Source organism: Bos taurus, chromosome X (genome assembly GCF_002263795.3).
Source record: "Bos taurus isolate L1 Dominette 01449 registration number 42190680 breed Hereford chromosome X, ARS-UCD2.0, whole genome shotgun sequence".
Lineage (NCBI taxonomy): Eukaryota > Metazoa > Chordata > Mammalia > Artiodactyla > Bovidae > Bos > Bos taurus.
This window is the reverse complement of record NC_037357.1, coordinates 84955936-84971912: the sequence shown is the minus strand read 5'-3', so window position 1 is coordinate 84971912 and position 15977 is coordinate 84955936. Positions and strand designations below refer to the sequence as shown.

The window sequence follows — 15977 nt, the reverse complement described above, 5'->3', positions numbered from 1 at the left end:
ATGGCAACCCACTCCAGTGTTCTTGCCTGGAGAATCCCAGGGATGGGGAAGCCTGGTGGGCTGCCGTCTATGGCGTCGCACAGAGTTGGACACGACTGAAGTGACTTAGCAGCAGCAGCAGCAGCTGCAAAAGTTACTGAATATATTAATACCTTGTTTGTAAAGTGAAAATGAAAGTTGCTCAGTCGTGTCCAACTCTTTGCAAACCCATGGAGTATTCAGTCCATGGAATTCTCCAGGCCAGCATACTGGAGTGGGTAGCCTTTCCCTGCTTCAGGGCATCTTACCAATCCAGGGATCAAACACATGTCTACCCACATTTCAGGCAGATTCTTTACCAGCTGAGCCACAAGGGAAGCCCACCTTGTTTGTATCCTCCCCTGAATTGCTACGTTACTTTACAGACAGTAGTGATAACAAGTAAAATATATATCCTTTTAAAGATCATTTTGCATCTACTCAGATGAGTGTGAGCACAAGTTTTCCTTGTTTTGTGTCTGATCTGTTTAATCACCGCTTTTCAAGACTGTGTTTTTATGGTGCTAGATTCATAGATTATTAGTGTGGGTGATTGTGTGGTGTTACTTCTTCGCATTCTCTCATTAAAAAAAAGTTAATCATTGGATTTGTTCTGTTAGAAAACTCAAGTACAGTTGCTCTCTGTGACCCAGGTAATTAGGAAGTGCTTTTCATCATCTTTTCTAAATACTGTAATGTATCTTTATGTAACCTACTTCCTTTAAAACTTGACAACCATCTGTAAATATATAGGCAAAGTCCTGTATATTTACAGGTGTGTTAATTGTCTTGTACAACAAAATAATCACTATTAACCAGAAGTCTTGATTTTTTAGGGCTGGGATAAATGGACTAGTACTCTGGATCCTTTTTGTCTGAATCCCTGGACCATGCAAAAATACAAATCATTGGTTTGAAATTAAATTCATTCATTCAGCAAACAGAGAGGAATATGACAGAAGTGTGTGACCAGTACACATTTCACAGTCTCTATGAGGGAGTGAATGCTAAATGCCACATCCAGATGGTCAATTCAGTAGGAGTTTAGAAGAGGGGAGAGAAAACCCTTAAAACTGGAACAAGGGGGAAAACTGAGGGCCTTGGCTTTGAAGGAGAGCAGAGTTGGGAGAAGGCAAAGGTTGATATGAGAAGTGGGGGTGGGGGCACTTTCAGTAATAGGCAACTTTCCAAAACTTTCAGGAAGTGGGATAAACTGGGCTTTCCTACCTTAACTTTTTATTTAGGGAGAGATTGTTTCCAGCTTCTTTCCTTGCCCCCTATGGATTTTTCTTGAATTCTCTTGCCAGGTGTGGTAGCCGTCCTTTTCTGTGGAATCACACAAGCTCATTACACCTACAACAATCTGTCAGTGGAATCCAGAAGCCGAACGAAGCAGGTGAGGGAGAGCCGTGCGTCTTCACCAGTGATCTGGAATATGAGGGAGCGGACCCACGGGGTTTATGGTTTGCTTTTCCCTTTCCGTGCAGCTCTTTGAGGTATTACACTTCCTGGCAGAGAACTTCATCTTCTCCTACATGGGCCTGGCACTGTTTACATTCCAGAAGCACGTTTTCAGCCCTGTTTTCATCATTGGAGCTTTTGTATCCTTTTCTGATTCCACCATTTTCTACACAGAGAGATGACCACTTCCAGGGAAGCCATAACAACGATAATCTCTGGTTTGGCGGGGAGGTGACTGAACCAGCACTGGTTCATGGTGTTTTTATGATGAGAAGGCATAAGTGGTAAATGTATAAAGCTAAAAGTATTTGATTTCAAGGACTGATGTTGATTCTAGTTGCCCTTTCTGAGTTTTCTGTGTTGATGTTGTTGTTTAGTGACTAAGTCGTGTCCTACTCTTTGTGACCCCATGGATTGCAGCATGCCAGGCTTCTTTGTCCTTCACCATCTCCTGGAGCTTGCTTAAACTCATGTCCATTGAGTTGGTGATGCCATCCAACCATCTCATCCTCTGTCGCCCTCTTCTCCTGTTGCCCTCAATCTTTCCCAGCATCAGGGTTTTTTGTTTTTGTTTTTGTTTTTTTCCCAGTGAGCTGGCTCTTCACATCAAGTGGCCAAAGTATTGGAGCTTCAGCTTCAGCATCAGTCCTTCCAATGAATATTCGCGATGTTGTTTCTAGATACCCTTTCTTCATTTTCTGTGTCAGATGGCCTTTCTGTTACGCAGGTGGTTGGCAGGTGGTAGTTTGTTTTGTAAAGCATCCTTCCTAACAGATCTAAAAATCGGCAACCCGTATCTGTCCCCCAAATTGTTTTTTTCTCATTGGCACATGAATTCCAATCCAAGAGGTCAAGCTTCTGTGACCCTTGCTCTCAACTGCACGTGGGTACAGGCAGCCTGCACATGGTGTGTGTGCTTTCACCCACGCCTCCCCATGGTGGAAAAGACCCCCCGCCCTTTTTTTTTTTCTTTTTTCAAAAAAGGAAATGGAGAGGAACAGAAGATAAAATGGAGAAATGCTCGGTTCCTTGATTTAGTCCCATTGTGACAGCAGTATTTTGGAAGAGAGACAGTTTGGGGGTTGGCTCCTCTGAAGTGAGGAGATACATGAATGCCCAGCAGTGCATTGATAGATGAGGGCTTTGCTCTCTTGGCCTCAGACCCTATTGTTTTCATTAAAGTGAACTCTTCTGGGCTTTGAAACTATAGCAATTCAGCTCCAAACCCAGAGCAGGAGGCCACTATTGCTGCCTATTCCCTTTTGCCTTTTCTGAGGCCTCATGGATATCCTTAGATCTTGGGATGCTGGTCCCCCAAAGAGGAGTGTTTTTTCTCTTCTGAGCTTTTCACTTATTGTGGAGGAATAACTGATACTTACCAAGTGGCTAGAGAGAGAGACAGTGGCCTCATGCCATGCCAGACTCCTGCCTGTTAAGAGTATTATCTACTTCAACTGGGCTCATTTCCTAGGTTTACACACTCACCAGACAAAGAGCTAAAGATCTGGCAGATCAGTGTTTTTATTCTTAAGAAAGACCTTGCATGTCACTGTGATTTGTATTCTTAGCATGGCATCCTGTGAGACATAGTGAAAATGCTGCCCTTGTTTATGGTGGGGGGCCTTTTTCAGGGGGGAGCCAGGGCCTCTGTGAATCCTGAAGGCCACTTCCACTTGAGGACTCCTCTTCTCTCCTGTTAAAAACAAAACAAACACAACAGTAGCAAAAAGGAAAAAAAGGAGAGAGAGAGAGAAAAGAAGCAGAGGAGAAGTTTGAATTATATCCTAGGGAAGGCAGAAGAGAGTCCCACCCTCGCTTCTGTCTGAAACAGCTGCAGCTCCGGCAGCTGGTGGTTGCTCTGCTGAAACGGAAGCTCCCTGTTCCTCTGGCTTGCACAGTGGTTTCCTGCTGTGAGCAGGGCAGTGTGCCTCTCTCTGTTGGGCTCTGTTCTAAACTCAGCAAGTGACGAATGACCAGTTTCCTTGAATTCTTTGGTTTGCACAGTGAGTTCCTCTTCCACACTCTGCCTTTCCTCCATTTCTTACCTCCCCAAAGACATGTTAGCCACTTTGGCAGAGAACTCTCCCCAGGCTGATCCTTGTGAGGAATATGAATGTTTCTTCATTGTATAAATACTGTAAGCTTCCCCACCTCTTACTTGTAGGCTCTTCCTGGGCATACACACCCTGAATGTTTACCAAAGCTTACAACCTTACCCAGCAAACCGTCTGTTTATAGTTTGACTCAGGTTAGTAATTTTTTTCTTCTTATGATTTTTTTGTTCCTCCCAGTAGAGTCCAAACACACTCTTTACTTCTCTTAACTCTGCACCCAAGCCATGGTACCTTAGCTTCTCTCTGAACTCATTTTTTTTAGATAGATCAGAGACTTGGTCAGTATCAGTTTAATCAGATCAAAAAGTTACAACAGTGTGTTTAACAGGCCAGAAATTATCTCTGTGAGCTGGAGGTTGGGAAAATTGGCCAGTCGAATCCCACTTGCTGCTGACTTGTTTAGAGGCAAATGAGACAGCCTGCCTTCTCTGTGCAACTCTCCTGATCATAACAAGGTGTCATGGTGTTCCTGAAATTCTCTGCCCAATCAGAGGTTGTGTGAAAATGCCATTTGGGGAACATGTTGAGCCCTTAACCTCCACCTGGTGGTCAGGTTGCCATCTTCTTGGGCAGAGCCGCCCACATCTACCCACTTTCCTTCTTCCTCAACTTGGGCAGAAGGCACAAGATTGGCTGGAATTTTCAACACATGATGATGTTTTCAGGTAAAAAAAAAAGTCAATAAAGTGAGTTTTATTAAGCAGGCAGTGTAAGTATGATTAAAATGCAATCAATAAGGTTCATAAAAAGACAGAAATTCAAGTTTCTGGTTCTTTGGGATCCCCTGAAGTGCTGAGTAGACAGACAGACAGACATGTTAAATAGAGCTGATACTGATTTTGTAAACCATACTACCACATGTGAACGTTTTCCTCTAAAATATTTGCATGTTTATCTCTACCACCCAAGGAGATATATACCTGGAGATATATATGTATTTAGAGTACTTGATTGTTTTTTAGTAGGTGTTCATAACCCTTAATCTTCCAGAAGGGCTTCAGACCTATAATTAGAAGGAAAATAAGTCTTTAATGATGAAGAGTACAGGCCAAATTATTTGACACCTCCGAGCTTCAGTGTCCTCTCATAATGAAATTGAAATAATCAATTGAGATCCCTCCTAGCTCTAACTTTCTAAGAAATAAAATACACCCACATTAGCAAGATGAATCCCAAACTGGAAGATAAGAGCCATGATAGTTCTCCTTGACTTACACTGTCTCCCAGATGCCCCCTGTTCACTATAAAGCCGAGAAAAGTGGAGAAGCCACTGAAGGGATAAAGGACAATAAATATGTGAAGGAAAAGAAAGGAGAGAACAATTGGCATGAACAGATGGTTCAGTGAGAGTGGAAAACATCCGATTTTATAGACAAGACTCAAGTAAGAGCATCCCTGCAGAGCAGAGGGAGAAGATAGTGGGGTAAAAGGCCACTGTGACCCTTCGAGGTACCTCTGTCTGGGAAGGGGGAGGGGATGTACAAGAGGGACAGCAAGTGGCAGCCCTTTACTGCCACACAGTAGTTCTTGGAGACCTCAGAGAATCATACTAAAATCATATCATTAGGCACTGCTCAGCAAAGCAATGGTGTTGTCTACTACTCCCTTGCATCTCCATTTAAGTACACAGCCAGCCCTAAAGATTTCCTTTCACTCTGACACACATTTGTTGGGCATTCCCTTCATAAAAGCCACGCTTCTAGGTTGTGGAGGATATAGAAACCAGCCTCCTTCAGGGAGCTCACAGTCCACTGAGGGGAGACACAATATAAAAGCTAACTTTCTCCCAAGAGAGGGTGGTGAATTGCACAAAAGAGATGTGACATAAATGTGGAGAAAATCAGGGCCCAGGGCCATATTCGTCCACGGGGTAGCCTTCCAACTGGGCTTGGATTCAGTGGCATTTCAGGAGGCAGAAGGTCAGAAGGGCAGGAAAGCATTGCTGTGTGTGGCCTTGAAGGCCTTCTTCAGTGATCAATGCAAAGAAATAGAGGAAGACAACAGAATGGGAAAGACTAGAGATCTCTTCAAGAAAATTAGAGATACCAAGCGAACATTTCATGCAAAGATGGGCTCAATAAAGGACAGAAATGGTATGGACCTAACAGAAGCAGAAGATATTAAGAAGAGATGGCAAGAATACACAGAAGAACTGTACAAAAAAGATCTTCACAACCCAGATAATCACGATGGTGTGATCACTCACCTAGAGCCAGACATCCTGGAATGTGAAGTCAAGTAGGCCTTAGAAAGCATCACTACGAACAAAGCTAGTGGAGATGATGGAATTCCAGTGGAGCTATTTCAAATCCTGAAAGCTGATGCTGTGAAAGTGCTGCACTCAATATGCCAGCAAATTTGGAAAACTCAGCAGTGGCCACAGGACTGGAAAAGGTCAGTTTTCATTCCAATCCCAAAGAAAGACAATGCCAAAGAATGCTCAAACTACTGCACAATTGCACTCATCTCACACACTAGTAAAGTGATGGTCAAAATTCTCCAAGCCAGGCTTCAGCAATACTTGAACCATGAAATTCCTGATGTTCAAGCTGGTTTTAGAAAAGGCAGAGGAACCAGAGATCAAATTGCCAACATCCACTGGATCATCAAAAAAGCAAGAGAGTTCCAGAAAAACATTTATTTCTGCTTTATTGGCTATGCCAAAGTCTTTGACTGTGTGCATCACAATAAACTGTGGAAAATTCTGAAAGAGATGGGAATACCAGACCACCTGACTTGCCTCTTGAGAAATTTGTATGTAGGTCAGGAAGCAACAGTTCAAACTGGACATGGAACAACAGACTGGTTCCAAATAGGAAAAGGAGTAGGTCAAGGCTGTATATTGTCACCCTGCTTATTTAACTTATATACAGAGTACATCATGAGAAACACTGGACTGGAAGAAGCACAAGCTGGAATCAAGATTGCTGGGAGAAATATCAATAACCTCAGATATGCAGATGACACCACCCTTATGGCAGAAAGTGAAGAGAAACTAAAAAGCCTCTTGATGAAAGTGAAAGTGGAGAGTGAAAAAGTTGGCTTAAAGCTCAACATTCAGAAAACAAAGATCATGGCATCCAGTCCCATCACTTCATGGGAAATAGATGGGGAAACAGTGTCAGACTTTATTTTTTTGGGCTCCAAAATCACTGCAGATGGTGACTGCAGCCATGAAATTAAAAGATGCTTACTTCTTGAAAGCAAAGTTATGACCAACCTGGATAGCATATTCAAAAGCAGAGACATTACTTTGCCAACAAAGGTCCATGTAGTCAAGGCTGTCGTTTTTCTTGTGGTCATGTGTGGATGTGAGAGTTGGACCGTGAAGAAGGCTGAGCACCGAAGAACTGATGCTTTTGAACTGTGGTGTTGGAGAAGACTCTTGAGAGTCCCTTGGACTGCAAGGAGATCCAACCAGTCCATTCTGAAGGAGATCAGCCCTGGGATTTCTTTGGAGGGAATGATGCTAAAGCTGACACTCCAGTACTTTGGCCACCTCATGCGAAGAGTTGACTCATTGGAAAAGACTCTGATGCTGGGAGGTATTGGGGGCAGGAGGAGAAGGGGACGACAGAGGATGAAATGGCTGGATGGCATCACTGACACGATGGACATGAGTCTGGGTGAACTCCGGGAGTTGGTGATGGACAGGGAGGCCTGGCGTGCTGCGATTCATGGGGTCGCAAAGAGTCGGACATGACTGAGCGACTGAACTGAACTGAATGGTCTGGTTTAAACATGAGACACACAGGCTAATGCAGAATGCGGGTGAGGTTGGAAAGGGAAATTTCATGTGAATTGGTGCAAACCTTCAAGTTGCATGTGAATCACCTATTCGGCTGGTTAAAGCTGATTTTTGGGCCCTACCACCAGAGAGTGATTCTGAGGGAATGGAGTGGGCCCCAATGATTTGCAGCTGTAATGTTTTCTCATCTGTTGCTGCTGCTGATGGTGGTTTGAGGACCACACTTTGAGAATCATTGCTGGAGTCTAGACCACAGAGAAGCCCTAGTGCCATGCCAAAGAGTTGCACTTTTATTCAGGAGCATCTGGGAAACATTAGAGGCTTCTCAGGAAGGCAAGACAGAGCAGAGCCTCCATACATATGAGAAAAATGCCAGTGGAAAAGAAGAAGATGAATTGGAGATAACTTGGTCACCTAGATAAAGTGTGTTCATCATCTTCTGTGTTAAAAGACTGAGAGATACACAGTACTGTTTAAAGATATCTGCTATCAAAACTTCAAAATTATTTTCCTCAAGGCTATGAAAGAAATACCTGAGGTTCCACTTCCATATTGCCTACATTATTTACCTAATAAAGAAAAATGAAGCACACTTTATCACTCCCAGACCCTCAGGTTTTCTTCTTTGAGACAGCATCCATTTAAAGGTTGAAATATTAAGTGATGTCATAGCTGGCTGTAGGATGATCTAGATGTGTGTCAGTATTTCAATAAGACAAATTAATAGAGAACATCAACCTTGCTCTGTTTTTTAATATAACTTTTATTGAGTTGCTCCAGTGAATTGCAGTGAGGTTCTCAGATGAATGAAATCATGAAATTGTTGGGAAAAGTGGAAATATATACAAATAAATATAGTGAGTATAACTTTTCATTCTCATACTATACAGGCAGTCTTACCCATGGTGAATAGGCATTTATGCTATGTACTGTGCTTAGTGGCTCAGTCATGTCTGACTCTTTGTGACTCCATGGACTATAGCCCGCCAAGCTCCTCTATCCATGGGGATTCTCCAGGCAAGAATACTGGAGTGTGTTTCTATGCCCTCCTCCAGGGGATCTTCCCAACTGAGGGTTCGAATCCAGGTCTCCCACATTGCAAGTGGGTTCTTTACCATCTGAGCCACCAGGGAAGCCCAAGAATACTGGAATGGGTAGCCTATCCCTTCTCCAGTGGATGTTCCCAGCCCAGGAATTGAACTGGGGTCTCCTGCATTGCAGGTGCATTCTTTACCAGCTGAGCTACTAGGGAAGCTCTTATAATAGGGTACTTATATATTATACTTATTATACTTTTGATTTTTATCAATAAAATTTCATGGAAAATTTTTTTTCTCTTTTATGTACATACCTAATATCATTGATTTTTCCTCTTGGCCCACAAAGCTTAAAATATTTAGTATCTGACCCTTTATAGAAGAAGTCTTCATCTCCTGATATAGATCAGGTTATATTGTTACTTCTCTGCCTGGCTTTGCTAAGTAACTGCTGTTTTGTACATTTCACATATTCATACCTAGCCTGTATCTTAAGTTTATAATGACTATATAGCACTTGGGTAGTACTTGAATCACAGACTTGGAAAGCTTATATTATTATTTATATTTCTTTTTATTTCATGTTACTAGCAGGAGAATTCTTTCAGTAATGAAAGAGTGTTATTATTCTAAGGGGCTTCCCTGGTGGCTCAGTGGTAAAGAACCTGCCTGCCAATGAAGGAGATGGGTTCCTGGAGAAGGAAATGGCAACCCAATCCATATTCTTGCTTGGGAAATCCCATGGACAGAGGAGCCTGGCAGGCTATAGTTCATGGGGTCACAAAGTGTCAGACATGACTGAGCAACAAAACAACAACGAGGCCATATGCACATTTGGTTTGATGGGCAGTTGTATGTTTCTATTTTCTGATGAGTGGACATTGGTGCTTGAGTTTCTTGCTGATTGCCAAATACTAGCATCAGTGTGATTCCACGGGTATGGGATAAGCTTCACAGGTACTCTCAGCAGATCCAGAAAAGTTGTTAATTTAGCCACACACCAAATTAGATCCAAAACTATGGGGTATTCACATATGGGATTCTCACAATGTGCTGTACAAAACAGGGCGGTGTTTTTCTTATTGCCTTTGGGCATTTTGCAAAAGAAAACTTCAAATAGGAGGAAATCGTTTAAATTCCTTTAAGGTTCTTTCTATAGAAAACAACTTGACTTTTGAAGCATAAGCAGATACAATTTATTAGACCTGTGTGGCTAAGCAGTAGGTCTGGGGACACATTGTTATTTATCCTTAGGACAAGAGAGCTTCCTCTTTGGTCCCCACAGGCCTCAGGGGAGCGATGGCATTTGCACTGGCCATCCGAGACACGGCATCCTACGCACGCCAGATGATGTTCACGACCACTCTCCTCATCGTCTTCTTCACTGTCTGGATCATTGGTGGAGGCACGACGCCCATGTTGTCATGGCTTAATATAAGGTTGGTTTGAAACAAGGCCAGTTTTGTGTCTAACTATGTCACTATTCCCACGCAGAGGCTGCTACATACAGCTTAGCACATGAAAGCCTTTAATATTTTTTTTTGTTTTGTTTGGGGAAGGATTAAAATTTTTAAAAAATTAATAAAAATTCAGAGTATTGCATTTTCTACGAAAAAAAAATCATTAAAATGTTTGTGGGTATAAAAGCAGAGTAAGAAACAACCTGGACCTTGGTAATGCTGAGACATTAAGGCAAGAATTCAAAAAGTCTTAAAGCTACAGGACGGGGAATAGACATAGCTGCTAACAGTGTCTGGCATTTCATATTCCTCTGAAATCAAATCTACAGACTTGAAAAATAAGTTCATCAGCTGGAAGTAAGGAGAAGCAATTAGAGTTTTGTTTTAGGAGGAAACTATGCTGCTCTTCTTGCTTGCATGCACAGAAGAGGTGACATTTCCTGCATCACCCTCATTTCTTGCAGCCTCATGGACATCCCCTGCCTGTGGTTTTGTTAGCTGTGTCAGGATGGAGGAGCACTGACCCAAGTTTAAGTTTTTTTTTAAGAGCATTTGAATTCCAAGCTGTGCTTGTGAGCTGGTCCAGCATCTTACAGTAAAGAGGACATTGAAATGGGTTGAGAGACCCATACCCTAACTCTGGCCCTGGTTTAAGACAAGCTCCTCATGCCTTTGGGCCTCCATATGTCTTCACGTTAAACGAAAGTGTGCTGTCAGCTTTTCTGCAGGTCCCTTTAGCTCTGAGTGTGCTTTCTACATCATTGGAGGTGCTCTCACCACCTGCCTCAGTTTCAGATCTGCAGAGGGTAAACATGCTGGGGATGAGAAGACTCTGGTGGCACATAGGTATGAAGAATTCTCTAAAAATCCACAAGATGGCAATGTTTTTTTCTTTTTTTCCTCTCTCTGCTGGCTGCTGGTTTGTGTGGAGCTGACAATTGCGGAGCACATCTAGTTTGGAGAAGAAAGAACCAACAAGGATCTTGCAGTGATCCTTGGGGTCAGGGAGAAAACGGGTTTGAGAGAATAGTCTTTCCCCTCTGGAACTTTTATATTGATGGGAGGCAGGGGTTGCTGGGCATGGCCACCATTGGTTGTCACCAGGAGTTGTTGGTGCTGGCTGCACCATTTCTGAGCTACCATGTCCTAGCCTCAGATCTGGGTGGGTCTGCAGAACCTGGGTGGACTTATCAGTAAGAGTCTTCTAATAGCTAAAACTTGTGCTGCAGCTGTTTTTTGAGATGCCAACACTTACATTAAGAAATTCCGCATAGCATTCCTATAAGGGAGCTAATACTATTATGTTCATTTTAGAGCTGAGGAAACTGAGACATAGAGCAGTAACTTGCCCAAGGTCACAAAGCTGTAAGTGAACAAGCTGGGATTTGAACCCTGGCGTGCTCTTCACTACTGTACTATACTGCCCAAAAGGCTTGCTGTGTTAGTGACTGTTTTTGTGTTGGAAAATCTGGGATGATTAGAATTTCAGTTTCTTGGTATGAATCTCAAGAGTCATATGAAGGAAAATAGTTCATCTATGGAAATAGAAATCTGAAGAAGAAAACGTACAAATTTTTGGCTTTAAACTTGAGATATAAGATGGTACCATCTCTGTTCTGTGTAGCAAAATAAGAGCAAAAAATGGTTTACCCTGCACACAGTTGAGAATCTGCATTTGGTGACCTCTCTGTGATTACTTCCTGCTCCAGTTTACCTTGTCACCCAGTAGATGCCCTAGATGCTCAGAGCCAGGTTAAATCACGTTTTTCAGGCTATTTCATAAGTTCCTTTTGTGATGACCCCACCTATCATTATATATAGGACCAAATAATTATCCATTGAGAGTAGAGAGTTGACTTTTGACATTTTGCCCATTCTCAAACCCACTTCAAAAAGTGGGCCATTGAAATAGTCCTGCCCAGAGCTGAGAGCATGGGCCTCTTTCCCTGAGGCACACAAGCTGTATATGTACACATATAATAATTGGATTGTTGTGAAAATATTATAGTGATATATAAATTAGCACTTAAAAATAACAGCTCCTACATGGTAAAAGGTCACAAAATGACTGTGTATATGAAACATCCAATTTTTCCACATCCTTGCCAGCATTTGGTATTGATACTTTTTATTTTACCTGCTCTAATAGGTATGTGGGGATACCTCATTGTTGTCTTAATTTGCATTTCTCATGGCTAATGATGTTGAATATCTATGGTGAAATATCTGTTCAAGTTTTTTGTCTATCTTCTAGTTGTATTGTTTGTTTTTTATTGAGTTTTGCATTTGCTCTAGAAACTAGTCTGTTTTCAGATATGTGTTTTGTGAATATGTTCTCCTGCTCTGTAGCTTGTCTTTTAATCCTTTTAATAGAGTCTGTCTTAGAGCAAAACTTTTAATTTTGATGAGATGCAAGTTATCTTTTTTAAAATGCATCATGCTCTTGGTGTTAATGCCTGAGAACTCTTCATCAAGCACTAGTCCCAAAGATCTTCTATGTTAGCTTCAAAAAGACTTTTTAGTTTTATGCTTTACATTTAAATCTGTGATCCATTTTGACTTAATTTTTAATATTAGACATGAGGTTCAGGTTGAAGTTTTATTTTGTCTGTAGCTATCCAGTTGTTCCGGGCTTCCCTGGTGGCTGAGCTGGTAAAGAATTCGCCTGCAGTGTGAGAGACCTGGGTTCAATCCCTGGGTCAGGAAGGTCCCCTGGAGAAGGGAACGGCTACCCACTCCAGTATTCTGGCCTGGAGAATTCCATGGACTGTATAGTTCATGGGGTTGCAAAGAGTCAGACATGACTGAACTTTTTCTTTCACTTTCATCCAGTTGTTCCAGCATAATTTGTTAGAAAGACTATCCTTACTCCATCGAATTGTTTTTGCTCCTTTGCCAGAAATCAGTTGGTGGTATGCATGAGAGTCTGTTTCTATTTGCTCTGTTGATTTATATGTGTGTACCTCCACCAGAACCATACTGTTTTGATAACTATGATTATATGTTCAACTTGAGCATGAGGTAGAGTGGGTCCTCCCACTTTATCCTTCTTTTTCAAAATTCTCATAGCTATTCTATTTCCTTTCCATATATATTTTTTTCCTAAAAAAAATTGTGCTGGGGTTTTCAAAGAAATTGTGTTAAACCTGATTTATCAGTTTGAGGAGAATTGACATCTTTACCTTGTTGAGTCTTCCAATCCACAAACATGGCATGTTTCTCTGTTTGTTTGATCTTCTTTGATTTCTTTTATCAATATTTTATAGTTTTCATTATACAGTCTGTGCACATTTTGTTAGATTTACTTCTAAGTATTTCTTCTTCTTTTTGAGCTATTTTAAATGTTATTCTATCTTCAATTTCAGTTTCCATGTGTTTATTGCCAAGATATAGAAATATAGTTGGTTTTTGTGTGTTGATCTTATATCCTGCCACCTTGCCAAATTCACATATTAGTTCTAGGAAGGTAGTTTGCAAACCGAGACGGTTTTATCTTTTCCTTTCCAACCAGTGTCCCTTTTATTTCCTTTTCTTGACTTGTTGCTCTGACTAGAGCCATCAGAACTGTGTTAAACAAGAGTGACATGAGCAGACATCCTTGCTTTGTTCCCAATTTTAAGGGGAAAGCATTCAGTCTTTCACCAATAAGTGTGATGTTAAGTCTATAGACTTTTCATAGATGTTTATCATCAACGTGAGGACGTTCGTACAGAATGCTAGTTTTCTGAGGGTTTTATAATGAACAGATGTTGAATTTTATCAAATGCTTTTTCTGTACTAGTTCATATCATTATATTTTGTTGTTGTTTAGCCTGTTAATATGGTAGATTACATTGATTAATTTTAAAATATTGAACCAGCATTGCTTCTTTAAAACTAGTCTTGCTTGTATAAATGTTTTACATATTTCTGAATTTTACAAGCTAATATTTTGTTAGGGATTTTTGTGTCTGTGTTCTTGAGGGATACTGGTCTGCAGTTTTCTTTTCTCGTATTGCCTTTAGCTGATTTGGTATCAGGGTAATCTCACCTCACAAAATGAGTTGGGGCAATTTTCTGAGTCCTCTGTTTTCTGGAATAGGTTGTGTAGAATCGTTGTTATTAATAATTCTTCTTGAAAGTTTTATGAAATTCTCTGGTGAAACCATCTGGTCCTTTAGTCTTCTTTTCCAGGAGTTTTGTTACATAAATTATGAAGCCAATATCTTTAATAGCTATAGGGATATTAAGATTATCTATTTCATATTGGTGAGTTGTGATAGTTTGTGAAATTGGTCCATCTCATCTAATTGTCATGTTTGTGTTGTTCATAGTCTAACCATATTGTTGTTTTGGTGTCTGTGAGATCTATAGTGATATCCCGTGTTTCATTCATGATATTGGTAATTCATATCTTCTCTCTTTGTATCTTTCAGTCTTGTTAGGGTTTTGTCAATTTTAATGATTCTTTTAAAGAACTAGCTTTTTACTTCATTGATTTTCTGTATTGTTTTTCTGTTTTCAATTTCATTGATTTCTGCTTCTATCTTTATTAGTTCCTTCTTTCTACCCAACTCTACCTGGATAGTGTAATGAAGCAAATTGTACTATCGGTAAAAAATACATATGGTGTCAGTTCATTACATTTTTCCAGATGTATATAAATAGTGATTATGTAGGAGACAGAAACTGACATTTGCAGTGATTACATCAAAACAAAGTCCCCCAGGAATAAGGTAATGAGACTGATTGGTTTTTCTGGCTTGTGGCTTATGGTGTTAATGACCACGAATCATTTATGTGAAACAGGTTCTATTTCTAAAATAATTCAGAAATCCCCTGAAGTTCAGGGTGGTGTTTTGAGCTCTATGACCTCAGTGAGATCAATAGCAAGTTGTTTCTTACTTCCCCAGGCTGTTGACAGAGGTCCTGATAAGGTACTTAGTGGGTTCTCAGAAGTCCAGAAGCCCAGGGTAGGACATGGAGTTAACAATGACTTTTAACAAAGCTAGTGGAGGTGATGGAATTCCAGTTGAGCTATTTCAAATCCTGAAAGATGATGCTGTGAAAGTGCTGCATTCAATGTGCCAACAAATTTGGAAAACTCAGCAGTGGCCACAGGACTGGAAAAGGTCAGTTTTCATTCCAATCCCAAAGAAAGGCAATGCCAAAGAATGCTCAAACTACCACACAATTGCACTCATCTCACACGCTAGTAATGTAATGCTCAAAATTCTCCAAGCCAGGCTTCAGCAATACGTGAACCGTGAACTTCCACATGTTCAAGCTGGTTTTAGAAAAGGCAGAGGAACCAGAGATCAAATTGCCAACATCTGCTGGATCATCGAAAAAGCAAGAGAGTTCCAGGAAAACATCTATTTCTGCTTTATTGACTGCCAAAGCCTTTGACTGTGTGGATCACAATAAACTGTGGAAAATTCTGAAAGAGATGGGAATACCAGACCACCTGACCTGCCTCTTGAGAAATCTGTATGCAGGTCAGGAAGCAACAGTTAGAACTGGACATGGAACAACAGACTGGTTCCAAATAGGAAAAGGAGTACATCAAGGCTGTATATTGTCACCCTGCTCATTTAACTTATATGCAGAGTACATCATGAGAAACACTGGGCAGGAAGAAACACAAGCTGGAATCAAGATTGCCGGGAGAAATATCAATAACCTCAGATATGCAGATGACACCACCGTTATGGCAGAAAGTGAACAGGAACTAAAAAGCCTCTTGATGAAAGTCAAAGAGGAGCGTGAAAAAGTTGGCTTAAAGCTCAACATTCAGAAAACGAAGATCATGGCATCTGGTCCCATCACTTCATGGGAAATAGATGGGGGAACAGTGGAAACAGTGTCAGACTTTATTTTTTGGGGCTCCAAAATCACTGCAGATGGTGACTGCAGCCATGAAATTAAAAGACGCTTACTCTTTGTAAGGAAAGTTATGACTAACCTAGACAGCATATTCAAAAGCAGAGACATTACTTTGCCAACAAAGGTCCGTCTAGTCAAGGCTATGGTTTTTCCAGTGGTCATGTGTGGATGTGAGAGTTGAACTATAAAGAAAGCTGAGCACCAAAGAATTGATGCTTTTGAACAGTGGTGTTGAAGAAGACTCTTGAGAGTCCCTTGGACTGCAAGGAGATCC

At 41.1% G+C, this 15977-nt stretch overlaps 2 protein-coding genes across 5 annotated transcripts in view; one reads left to right on the top strand and one right to left on the bottom strand.

Annotated features, from left to right (window-relative positions):
* SLC9A7 (solute carrier family 9 member A7) overlaps nt 1-15977 on the top strand; it is a 182134-nt gene that overhangs the window by 128016 nt on the left and 38141 nt on the right. For 2 of the 4 annotated variants that reach the window (XM_024988752.2, XM_024988751.2), the window contains 5 exons: nt 1326-1414; nt 1506-1619; nt 4147-4258; nt 9664-9817; nt 10556-10684. In XM_024988752.2, coding sequence (XP_024844520.1) covers nt 1326-1414; nt 1506-1619; nt 4147-4258; nt 9664-9817; nt 10556-10684 — 598 coding nt within the window. The remainder of the gene's footprint in view (nt 1-1325; nt 1415-1505; nt 1620-4146; nt 4259-9663; nt 9818-10555; nt 10685-15977) is intronic. The other 2 variants (XM_005228096.5, XM_002700063.6) reach the window with 1 other exon arrangement.
* Nucleotides 2983-15977, bottom strand: part of CHST7 (carbohydrate sulfotransferase 7) — a 78634-nt gene continuing 65639 nt past the window's right edge. Inside the window, exon 2 of the mRNA NM_001193203.1 lies at nt 2983-3172. The gene's annotated coding sequence lies outside the window, so the exon portion shown is untranslated. The remainder of the gene's footprint in view (nt 3173-15977) is intronic.